The sequence below is a fragment of the Dermochelys coriacea genome, chromosome 1, assembly GCF_009764565.3.
Source record: "Dermochelys coriacea isolate rDerCor1 chromosome 1, rDerCor1.pri.v4, whole genome shotgun sequence".
NCBI classification, from domain to species: domain Eukaryota; kingdom Metazoa; phylum Chordata; order Testudines; family Dermochelyidae; genus Dermochelys; species Dermochelys coriacea.
In genome coordinates this window covers 187,830,730-187,843,059 of record NC_050068.2, presented here as the reverse complement: position 1 = coordinate 187,843,059, position 12,330 = coordinate 187,830,730, and the positions used below count along the sequence as shown (strand labels likewise).

Below are 12,330 nucleotides of genomic sequence, written 5' to 3'. Positions count from 1 at the left end.
ATATTCAGCAAACATAACTAAGTACTGAAATATACATGTTTGCATCTAATGGCTTTATGTGTAAAAAGAGTCTACTGTGTGAATTTAAGAGGATTTGCTTCCCTTTGCCATTAAATAGCCCAGGAAATACCTTTTATGATACAACATTGAGCACATCATGTGCCAAGGGAAATGAACTTCCATGAATTTTGTTAAGATTTTATTCTCCATTCTTATTTTCACATTCTAATATCCAGTCCCAGAGGAACCAATCAGTAAAGCTGTATGACGAAGCTAGTTTTGGAAGTCTAATCAGATTCTTTAAAAAGTCAGTTACATGAAGAATTAAATTTTGTTATGAATGCTATTCAAAGTGACAATTGTGACCTCTTCTCAGTATATTTTCTGGGTATGTGATCAGATTCATGAAGGAATGACGATTAGATCTCCACCCTCAATCAAACTTTAATGAATAAGTTCATTATCTACGTTCAGACTTGAATGCATAATTCTGTTGATAATTTCATATCAAAAGAATATTTTATGAATATCCAAATGTCAACTACTCATTATTTGTGTGTGTTTTCTCTAAACATAGAAATTCAGTAATTAACAACAGAACTATTCATTAAAATTCAAATGCTGATAAATGATAGATAAAAATGTCTTCCATTGATTAAACTTATACAAAATTAAAAATGTATGCTCATTAGAACAATTCATGAATATGTTTCACTACATGATATAGAGCTTTAAATTAACACACTGAACATTCAGATTAGTAGCATTCCATTTATTCTCAGTTATAGTATATTCCTCACTTCTGTTCTGATGTGTCAAGGCTTGTATTTGGATTGTGTCCATTTTCTGGCCACTAATATCTAAAAAAAGGTTTTGGATATCAGTTGATATTAGCCTCTGAGAAGAAATTTGTTTTAACTGAGGTCAGTAATTGGGAATATATCTGTATTATATAGGGCTGAATAGCATCTTTTAAATCTCAAGGGCCAGTCCTCAAGCTGCACATAAATTCTCACCCAAAAAACCATGGAAAGGAAGAGAAACAGAGAATTCCTCTTTTGCACCTTCCCTCAAAACCTGCAGAGTTCACACTCTGCAGATCATTTGTGTATGGACACATGGCAACAGGAATTCTTCGACAGGGCCTGGGTTCAAAGGGTAAAGTCTGTACTTTTTAGCACATATGCTAACATCTTCTGTTCACCTCACCTCCCCCCCCCCCAACTGGCATGCATAATCCAGGCAGATATTGCACCCACTTGTAAGGGTCAACATGAACACAATTTGCCCTTAGCTGTGTTAAAAGCAAATAGCGCTGGAGAACCTGATCCAGCACCCACAGAAGGTTAATGGGAATCTTTCCTTTGCCTTTAACATGCATTGTCAGATCAGGTCCTGAATTTCACCTGAGTTACTAAATTAAGGACAAGAGGAGAAATGGTGAACACAAAAAGGGCAGGACTACAAAATAATATTAAATTTAATCTCTTCTTAAGAACCAATCCTATGCTCTTGATGGTCAGAAGGAGTGGGAGTTTTGCCTGTTTCAGTTGTGTGAGGTTAGGCTTATAGCTGAACAGTGAGAAACATTCACTGATCAAGACGCACAGGTGAATAAAAGAAAGACACAGAGATGGGTTTAAGTGTCAGGTGGGATCTGTTTCTTACCTAATACAATCCACAACCAAAATGTCAGCCCCAGACAAGTGCACTCCTTCATTCCTTAAAAACCTCCAGCACATTGTACTGGATGTCCCTTTGTGAAATCACTGAGCCGCCTGCATCCAAAAAGATTGATGGCTCCCTGCCATACATGCTTCATGAGTATTTCTAACTCAACCAATCTCAGGTTTGGCTGTGACTGTCTAATCCTCCCATGTCCCTCTGAATCCTGCAGGCCCCTCGATCATTTTCCCCGAGGTAAATAACTATGACATTAAGTGGGTATAGTTCACCAATCAATAAGTGCAGAAGAGACATGAGCTGATTCCAGAATGAGCCCTTTTTGCCAAACCATTGAAGGCAGACAGCCTCAGTCCTGATGCTCAGCTGCAGTCCATCTGCCATCCCGGCTGCCTGCGTGTGGGCCTAATGCACAATAGAGTGCCTGAAAATCCAAACATCAACCTTGTCTCTGATGTCTCCTGCAATCACAGACAGACAACATAAGCTCATCTTTCCTTCCCCCGTCACCCATCAAAGGGAGCACAGGTCCTGTGACAATCCAATTTCCAGTGTCCAATTGTCTGGACTCACTGGGAGTCAAAACCCTCCAATGCTGACTGCCAATTAATAATGTGACTATTGCCTGAATGTTGTACCAAAACCAAATACATTTATTTCTAAATTCCTGGCCCTACATATTGGAAGACACCAATATTAGTGGAAAACTCAAATGGGACATCTCTTGTATCACTGCTACTACTCAGGCTACAGAGTAGCAGCCGTGTTAGTCTGTATTTGCAAAAAGAAAAGGAGTACTTGTGGCACCTTAGAGACTAACAAATTTATTAGAGCATAAGCTTTCGTGAGCTACAGCTCACTTCATCGGCTATCTCTGTGCTCCCTTGGTAATACAGTCTACAACAGATTCCCCCCAAGGTATCCAGTTGCACCTGAAGCTCTGATTCCAGTATGCAACTGGATCGCCAGATTGTTAGCCCACTAAACTGTTCCAAAAATGTTTCCCATACCTCCAAATCTTCCCTCATTTCTATGGTCACCCTGACAAAATTATGAGGCCCTGCCCAGCACCACCACTCTCCATGCAAAGTTTAAGTGCCCCATGATCACCTGTACCCATTTTAGTATAACTTCCCTAGAACCTTTGAGTACCCTTATCAACAGCCTTATATTATCTAGCTTTTCTTTGGGTAGCTGTGATACATAGTGCCTTGTATCCAATTCAATTCCCAAATATGTTAATTTCTGTGTTGGGCCTTCTGTCTTTTCTGTGGCCCCAAGTGCTGCATGTAGGGACAGGATGGAAGATGTCTTTCCTTTGTTCATCCTCACAAGGTCCAAGGAAAAATCAATACTAGCACCCCGGGGTTAAAATTACAGTGCCTGAATGGCTCAGTATAGCTCTAAATAAATGGAATAGAGCATGAGATTTTAAAAAGCAATTCAGCAATTCAGCATTAGTGGCCTAACTTTGCTCCCATTAAAGTCAAAGTGAGTTTTACCATTGATTTCGAGTAGACCAAGTTAGGCCAAATTTGAATACCCAAAGTCTTTTACAAAACCATAGGGCTTAAATAAAAAGATATAAACCCCACAAAGGGCATCTTAGCTACAATCATTTATGAATCATAAAGACATTAACTAGCTACATTGGCTTGTCACAGTCATTATAATTAATAAAGGGAATATTAATATTCAAACAAGGTGCCCATACGCATATATTTTGCCTTGCAGTACTTTTTGATGCAGCATTGTGACTCATTGTCATCTTGACAAGTTATTGACCAATAATTTTCCACATGAACAAAATAGATTAACAATGTAAATTTGCTTCCTTGTTTAAAAACTGCCTGGCTTTTCTTCAGCATCCAAAACTGTGTTCCAATTAATTTATTTTCTTTCTTCCAGAAATAGTGTTCACACGGAACAATCTTTATTCTCAGTACAGTACATTGAAAAAGAGCTACGATTAGTTATCTCAATTCTTCTGACTGCCCCATTCTGCCATCTAGTGGCACTATGAATACACTACTTTCAAGAAATAAATAACTTTTTTTCAAGGAGCTCCTCTAATTTGTGCTTATTAACACAAATTTTTGTTGAAGAACTGCATCAGGAAAAAAATCATTTTACTCTTAAAAATGCAAAATAATTTTTCAGATACAAAATGTAATAGATAAAATATAACTGATTATAGTGTATAAATATAATATCATGCAAAAGACTGCCACAGTGTGAATTGTTAGAAGGTAAATAATTGAACTGTGGTGATCGAATTTTTGCAAATGCCTTTTTGCAATAGTAGTGTCATAGAGTTTAAAGCCAGAAAAGACCACCAGATCATCTAGTCTGAGATTCTGCATATCACAGGCCACCAATACCAACACTGTCATTTATAGTAAATTGCCAAGGCAAAACTGTATTGTCAATCTATTTCACAGACAGCAGAATATGGAACCTCAACAGCAATGGGGTTTACTTATTTATTTTTAAGGTACTTGCAGTTCTGTATTCTAGTGATATTAAGACATTTTTAATATGTCTTCCAGGGTGGAAAAATCCCCATAAGATGGACTGCCCCTGAAGCTATAGCCTACAGGAAGTTCTCTTCAGCAAGTGATGCATGGAGCTATGGTATTGTCATGTGGGAAGTGATGTCCTATGGAGAAAGACCATATTGGGAGATGTCTAATCAGGATGTAAGTACTGCGTGAGACCTATCTGCCACTCTGATTAAATGTTCTTTGGAAATGATTGTTATTCCTTTCATTTTTTGCTGTCTTATTTACTTTCTCGCTCAGATCCTCAGCTCGTATATATCAACTTAACTCCACTGACTTCAATGAAATTTTGCTGTTTTACACCAGCGGAGGATCTGCCTCTCTATAAGTAAAATTTTGACTGGCTTCCCGAAAGGGCTAAAGCTACACCACAAAAAGTCCTAATCAGTTTGCCAGATTCTGGGATCGGATGTGTGCAGCTTCCATCCAAGTCAGTTGGAGCCTTGTGCCTGAACCTGAGGATACAATTTGCTCAACAAAGCAATATATTAATTCCTCCATGAATAATGGTGTTATACCAGTGATCAGTTTGGTCCAATATATCTACAGCATCCTGATGGTGCCGTTCAATGAACATACTTTAGGTGATCAATTCCAAAACACTCCTGGGGCTAATGGGATACAATTTGAAGCTGCCATGAGAAGAATATTTCTAGTTCTGCTTCTTAATAATTAATGTACAATGTTTTCTTTACAAACTACCTGTAGTTTTACATTTCGTACAGGACAGTGTAAAGGTATAAAGTGATATATTTTCCTCTGCCATTTGCTCAAAATAGTTTCAACTATATAAATGTTATTCTTAATTAGAACAAACATTATCTTCTAAGGAAGCTGAAAGTTTGTTCTGTAAACTACGGCACTGAAAGAGATGGGGCAATTTTTATCACAAGTTAAGTTTTCTACAAGTACTGCAATTGAGGATGGCACCCCATAGTTTAGAACACTGTCTAAGCCTCACTCAAGAGACAATCTCCCTGTCATGGTGCAGAATGACAGCCATCCCATTCTTATCACTCCTCATGCTCCTGCATAATGTAGATATATCTTTGTATCACAAAACTTTCCCAGATAATTATTTTTTACATTATTGCAAGGATGTTGTCACTCCAAGCTGACTGACAACTTCGGTTAGTTTCAGGCTGATTTGTCAAAAAGAGGTTTGACAGAGGTACTTTTATTAAGGAAGCCAGTTTTTTCAGAATGTTCCAGCAGAAAAAAAATCATCCGTGGCAACACTGCCATATAATCATCATTATGCTGTACCAAAACATGTATCACTGGGATGCAGTACAATATGTGTCAAAGTGCAACTGTTGCCTCAAAATATCTCTTTCCCAATACAATGTGATGAAGTTTCATTAATTTGATCAAGATGTTAACAACAAGTAAATGTGACATTCCAAACATTCAGTGGCTTTAAATTGCATTGGGAAATTCCAAGTAGTTAGGCATACAGTATGTAAACCTACCTTTGCAGCATATTGTGGCCTATGTTTTAGAATAGTAAATAACTCTAAGTAAGCATGAGTTTGTTTTACAGAAATGATATGAATTTCCCAAAGGTCAGTGATACTGTAGTTCTGGCAAGGAAAATGGGGGTAAGGGAAGTGTGCACAGAGCAGATGTATAAAAGACACTGTGCAAATTTTTGCTGACAAGTCTTACATAAATTTGAAGAATCACAGGTCCTGTTGTAGCAAAACGGACATTAGCTACATGAGCTGACATTCTAAACCAAATTCAGAGGTGATATATATGGTGGTGTTACTTACTCATCAGAAAGACAGTACAAGTGTACCCTAGATACAAAGGATGGAAGAAGATACAGTAGAAAAGAAATATTAAAACAAATTAAGGTCGGGACCTTTTTCTGACACCATTCCACACTCTCTTTGTTATTTGCTTTTCCTGCTATTCTCCATATTTCTGCTACATTCATGTGTAAATGTATCTCCTTATGTCCACTTCCTACATCTAGCTGACACCACCATTTACATCACTTCAGAAATAGTTTATATTTTTTTACAGATCTGCAAAGATATCAGCTATTATGACTGTTTTGTAAAATCTTGCAATATATTTTTTTAAGTGACACTTATAGTACTTGGCCTCCAAAATGGCCAAACCCATGTCCCAGATAGCTTTCACCTCATGCCGTTTGGGTCTTCACTGAGCAGCAAGAAAAAAATAAGAAGTTATACTCTGTTAATATACTAAATGCCCTTCCTAGCCTGGCTACTGTGGGCTTCAGCACCAGTGGTCAAAATTGTTAGAATTTTTTAATTCACTGTCACAGATCACCCTACACAAGCATATAGGAAAGTATTTATACAGATCAACATTTTCAAACCTAACAGTCTAAATTTAGTCTGATAAAGTGATATTTAGGCATCTGAATAAAAGTGATCTGATTTTCAGAAATTATAAGCACCCATAAATACTAGTTAAGTCAGTGGGAACAGTAGAGGCTTAGCACCTTTGAAGATCAGGCAACTTCTATTTAATTGCCTAAATATGGACTTAGGAGCTGACCTTTAGGCACCTAGGTTTGAAAATGTCGACCATACATTTTGTATCATTACCAACAGCATAATATGTATTCTTAAAAACTTACTCAATTTGAGAAATGTTACTCGTTTCAGTAAATAACCATTGTATTATTGTGTTACATCATTTCAGACCTGTGGTAATGCTGATCAATGCACTTCTTGGATGTGCGTCAGGCACTAGAGGTGTCCATTAATTAGGGCTGCTGCACAGTCTGTCATGTCTTATTGCTTATTTAATAAACATTAGATTAGATATTGAGCTTTCTGAGGAAACTACTGTACGGATGAACAGATTGAGCTAAGAGTCTAGCTCACTAATACCATGTGAGAAAAGGAAGATTTATATCTGATGCATTCAGTTTACAGAACAGCTGTGAATGAGCTGTTCTGGGACACCTATTAGAGACCGTTGTAAAAATTATTACATATTGCAGAATTTGGATATTCAGAAAAATATAATATTTAATGGATTGATTGAATATGTATAAAACTGCTATAGCAAACTGAATAAAACTTCTTGCTCACATAACAACAATATTGACATGTAAAAATTCACCATACACATTTCACTAACTCTAACTCTCATCCACAAAACCCACTGATGAACTCTTTCAACATTTACATCACTTAGAGAGAGAAAGTCTGGCTTTGACTATCTGATTTCTGCTTGGTGAACTGAGTGAAATAAATTGATGCTTTCAATCCAGTTCCTGCTGGTCAAGTGTTTACATCTGAAAAGCAGAAGCACAGTTAGTGCTAATCAATCATTTTTGTTGGCAGTTTTAATGGAGAGTCCAAGGCACTGGAACCGGGGAGCCAGGGAACCATGCCCCCCACTTTTTAACAGAAGAAACATAGAGTTCATGTCCCCTGCAGAATAAGAAGTTGTGTTGGGGAGGCACTGCAGTTGCAGCTTTCATCGGTCAGGGGCTGATGTGGCACCAGAAGAGAGGGCAGTGGGCTCACCGCCTGAGCAGCCAGCCACAGAGAGGGAGGGGGCCCTTTGGCTCCCCTACCAAAGAAATTATAAAATGTAATGGATCAAAGAAAATACAAATGCCAATGAAATCCTTTTTAAAATAATGTCTTTCAGAAAATCCTCATCATCTTTGTATTGGCATGACTGTTGAATATTTTATGCCTAATAAAAGGTGTGGAGCATTTACTTTTGACCTAGAAAGTAAAAACACCATTCAGAAACTCATCATTTGCAGCAAGTACAGTAATATATTAGGCTGACATCTGTTTTTCTGAGCAGCTACAGGTTGCAGCTTCAGTGACATGTATCCATAAAAATCTACCTACTATTATAGTAAGTAACTAAGTTTTCTGTAGCTACTTCTGATAGACATCTATCCCTTCCTGCTATTTAGAATAGAAGCCATGCAATTGATATAATTTTTGATTCATTGCATTAGGTGATACTTAACATTTCTTGTTAAACTTTTGGGTTGGATGACATTCAAGATTGGCATAAAATCAACTGGCCTCCTAGGAAATATTTTGTATGTCTGTATCCTTCCTCTTGCAGGATTCTCCCTCTTTATAAAGGACCTGGCAATGGGGCTTCCCATGCCACCAAGACCTCCTTTATGAAGAACTTACTCACAGAGCTCCTTTCTTTGTTCTTCTATCCACTTAGTAGGTCCCTTTCCTTCCTACAGTTATCAATAGTTACCACACGTGTGGTATGTATTCTATCTGCCTGTCTCTATATACAGAGAGATTTGAACACCTACATATGTATATAGATACAGAGGGTGAGGAGTGTGGTAAAAAGGCTTTATCAGCCTAAGTTTGGGTTGGCCATATTACCTAATGGTAAAACTGTGTTTGATAATGAACTGGATGTCATGGAAAAATACAAGTTTATTGCGCAGAATGAAAGGGTTCTGATGACTCTGTTGCTGTGGAAGACATAAATAATCCACTATTGTGGTAATTTCAGTTGCTGACATTTTCTCGTCTATGGACAGTGTTTTTTCTCCTGCAAATAAGTATGGAAGGGGAAATTTCAAGAAGATTTCCATATGGGCTAACTCCTGGAAATGATCTAGTGTTTATCCTATTGAGAGGAAGGATAGTAGCATGAATGAGGGGGCAGGGACTCCTAATCACATGGAAACTGAGGACCTGCAAGAAATCTGAGGCCCAAAATCTGCAATTTCCAGGACACTTGCAACACATTTGTCCCTTTGCACACACTTCTCCTGGGCAGCACAGCCAGCTCCCCCATTAGTCTCTGATCTATCAGTGCACATTACACCCAAGCATGTAGGAAGTGGAAGAAGCTACAAATTGGAAGATCTCTGTGGCAAATTATGCTAACTTGTGAGTAACGCATAGTGCTATTTCTGAGCGGTTCAAAACTTACCCCATCACAATCCCAATTGCCCATACAGCTCAAAACACATGAGGAGAGGCTGAGGGAACTGGAATTGTTTAGTCTGCGGAAGAGAAGAATGAGGGAGGATTTGATAGCTGCTTTCAACTACCTGAAAGGGGGTTCCAAAGGGGATGGATCTAGACTGTTCTCAGTGGTAGCAGGTGACAGAACAAGGAGTAATGGTCTCAAGTTGCAGTGGGGGAGGTTTAGGTTGGATATTAGGAAAAACTTTTTCACTAGGAGAGTGGTGAAACACTGGAATGCATTACCTAGGGAGGTGGTAGAATCTCCTTCCTTAGAAGTTTTTAAGGTCAGGCTTGACAAGCCCTGGTTGGGATGATTTAGTTGGGGATTGGACCTGCTTTGAGCAGGGAGTTGGACTAGATGACCTCCTGAGGTCCCTTCCTACCTGGATATTCTATGATTCTATGATTTTACGCACAGTAGGTTTCTGCCAGTGTACAGGAGGGCAATGCTCTGTTGCTCAGCTCTCCTTTCTAAAAATTCAGGCCCAGTTGAGTGCAGTTACCCTGCTCTTTCTTCCCTCTGCACCACAAGGTGAAGGGTCTTAATGTAGGTCTTAATGTGAAGGGTCTTAATGAAGGTCTTAACGTAGCTTCATTACTGTTATTAGCATAACGTCTGCAGCATAAACAGCCAACAATGCTAATTCAGACTTCAGAAAGAGAGCAAGCTAGACTCCCATGCTAATAGGATTGAAAATATAGAAGCTACAGTTATAAAGCATTGCTTTATTGTAAATAATGTAGTGTGCACTCTGACTGCTGTATTTGATTATATGTGCAATGCACACATGTATGTGTATGTATAATTATAGTAACATATATCAAATGTCACTTTAATGCAGAGTGCATGCTTTCAACAGGTATATTTCTCACAAAGGCCAATGTATTATTGTAAATATTGTGATTTACTTTTCAGTGGATATTGTATATGGGTTGTTTGTTGTTGTCCTTGTTTCCCTCTATGTGCAAAGAAGCATGACTACATCATTTTCTTCTTTCAACAGTTCCACCGGCTCCCTTTTCATTTCAGGATCTAGTAAACATTCCAGTCTTAGTTTTTAAATCTTTCATGAACTCACTCCAACTGACCTCTCACAGAACTTGTCTGTGTCTGCTTTCCTTCCTACTCTCTCCACTTATATAGCACTGGTCTGTTTGTCACTTTCAGCTGTCTCACCAGAGTTATTAAACAAAGCTACCTCCTCTGCAGCTCCCCCTACTGATGGCTCAGTTTTCCTATATCTGGTCTGTCCATTTCTTTTCAAACCTCAGTTGAAAACATATCTTTCCGTCCCTGCCAATCCTTGCAGATTAACTTTCCTGGTATTTTTATCTAACATTGTAATTTCATATATATATATATATATATATATATATATACACACACACACACACACACACACACACCCCTAAAAGTATTTTAGAAAGCAGTTTTTATGAAAGTTGCTGTACAAGACAAAGTTGCATTAAGCTGTACTGCTAAATAGCTTTCATTGTCTGGATCAGTCATACTCAGTCCTGAAGAGCAGGAGAACCACTTTGTCATCAAATGAAGTTACAGAGGGCCAGACATTGCACTGTGGTATTTGCACTGTGACAATCTCATTACAGCTTGACATTGGCATGTATTAATGCAATGTCACAATGCAAATATCAGAGCATATTAGTATGAGATTATTTTGTTGGCTTCCTGACTTTAGGTTGCTGAAGAGGAAAAGGATGTTTCTTATTTCTCTCCTCTTCTCCTCCTTCACAGTTGCTTAATAGAAAGGTTGTTAATAATAGAATAAATAGTAGAAATAGTTAAAAATAATAGAATGGGACACACTCTTGTGACTAATGCTTTGCTGGCTCTGTCTGAGACTAAGTGTAGTGTAAAGAACACTAGTCAAAATCCTGGCCTTCACCCCATCTGCATGTGAGGATCTCAAAATTGCATACAATGCTGGACCATGAGGGTGTCTTAGTCTTGATTTATCATTGGTCTGCATTCCTAGTTTGATATTGTCCTTATGTGTGTTAATATGATGATCTGTAATCACCCCTATTATCTTTGTTTAGGTTATACTGTCTATAGAAGAAGGTTACAGGCTTCCAGCTCCCATGGGCTGCCCAGCTTCTCTCCACCAACTTATGCTTCACTGCTGGCAAAAAGAGAGAAATCACCGGCCGAAGTTTACTGACATTGTCAGCTTCCTAGACAAATTGATCCGCAACCCCAGCTCCCTTCATACCCTAGTGGAGGATGTACTTGTGTAAGACTCACTTCAGTGCTCTTTCCTTATACAGTCGTGACTGCCATCTGATAACATAGCGGATTATGTAGGAACGGGATATCCTGATACAGCTCTGAGCTCAGCTAGCGTTTAGCTGTTAAGTGTTGTGTGTTTAAAATCATTCCGAGCCTCTTATAAAGTGTATTTTATTATCAAATGACATTGGTGAAATTGCATACAAAAGGACTTTTTTTTCTCAAGCACATTCATAGCCATTTTTTTTTTGGTCCACCATTTTCATCTATCTCTTTTGTTTGTGCTTTGTCAGTCTTTGATCTTCATGAGTCTCCTCTCTGTTTTTCCACCTTTTGTTTGATGTTTGTCCTATACTTTTGTTTTCCAAGTTTCCACTTTAATTTTCTTCTCTCTTCCGTGCTCTGTCTCTTCATTTAAAATAGCACAGAGTACGTGAAAAGTTGGTAAACTGCCTTAGAGTATTTTCCTTCTGAATCTATTTATACTCTATACTTGCGAAGTCGTGCTCCCCTTAGTGGAAGAAGGATATTAATACAACAAATCTATGGCACTCCCATTCCACAACTAATTCCTGGGGGTGCTACCCAAAGCTTCCTCCCTATTCCCAAAGTAGTAATATGCACATGAATAAAGCAGATTTTTGGTGTAAAGCTGTTGAAGAAATGACTGCCCCTTTGTAATCATAGAGAGCCAAAGTCATCCTAGGTGTAAACTGAAATCAGTGAATTTATATCAGGGATGAATTTGGCCCCACTCTTATTCATTAAAGTCAAAATTCATTCCAGTGTGAAGGGCTCTCTGAACCTCTTAATACTTCATAGCCTTACTGCAGGTTTTGGGTGGGGTGACGCAGTGCCCCGAGCCAGGGAG

General features: G+C 38.4%; 1 protein-coding gene across 4 annotated transcripts in view; it reads left to right on the top strand.

Moving 5' to 3' along the window:
• Positions 1-12,330, top strand: part of EPHA6 (EPH receptor A6) — an 844,148-nt gene that overhangs the window by 808,307 nt on the left and 23,511 nt on the right. For all 4 annotated transcript variants that reach the window (XM_038403007.2, XM_038402996.2, XM_038402988.2 and 1 more), the window contains 2 exons: positions 4,233-4,382; positions 11,270-11,463. In XM_038403007.2, coding sequence (XP_038258935.1) covers positions 4,233-4,382; positions 11,270-11,463 — 344 coding nt within the window. The remainder of the gene's footprint in view (positions 1-4,232; positions 4,383-11,269; positions 11,464-12,330) is intronic.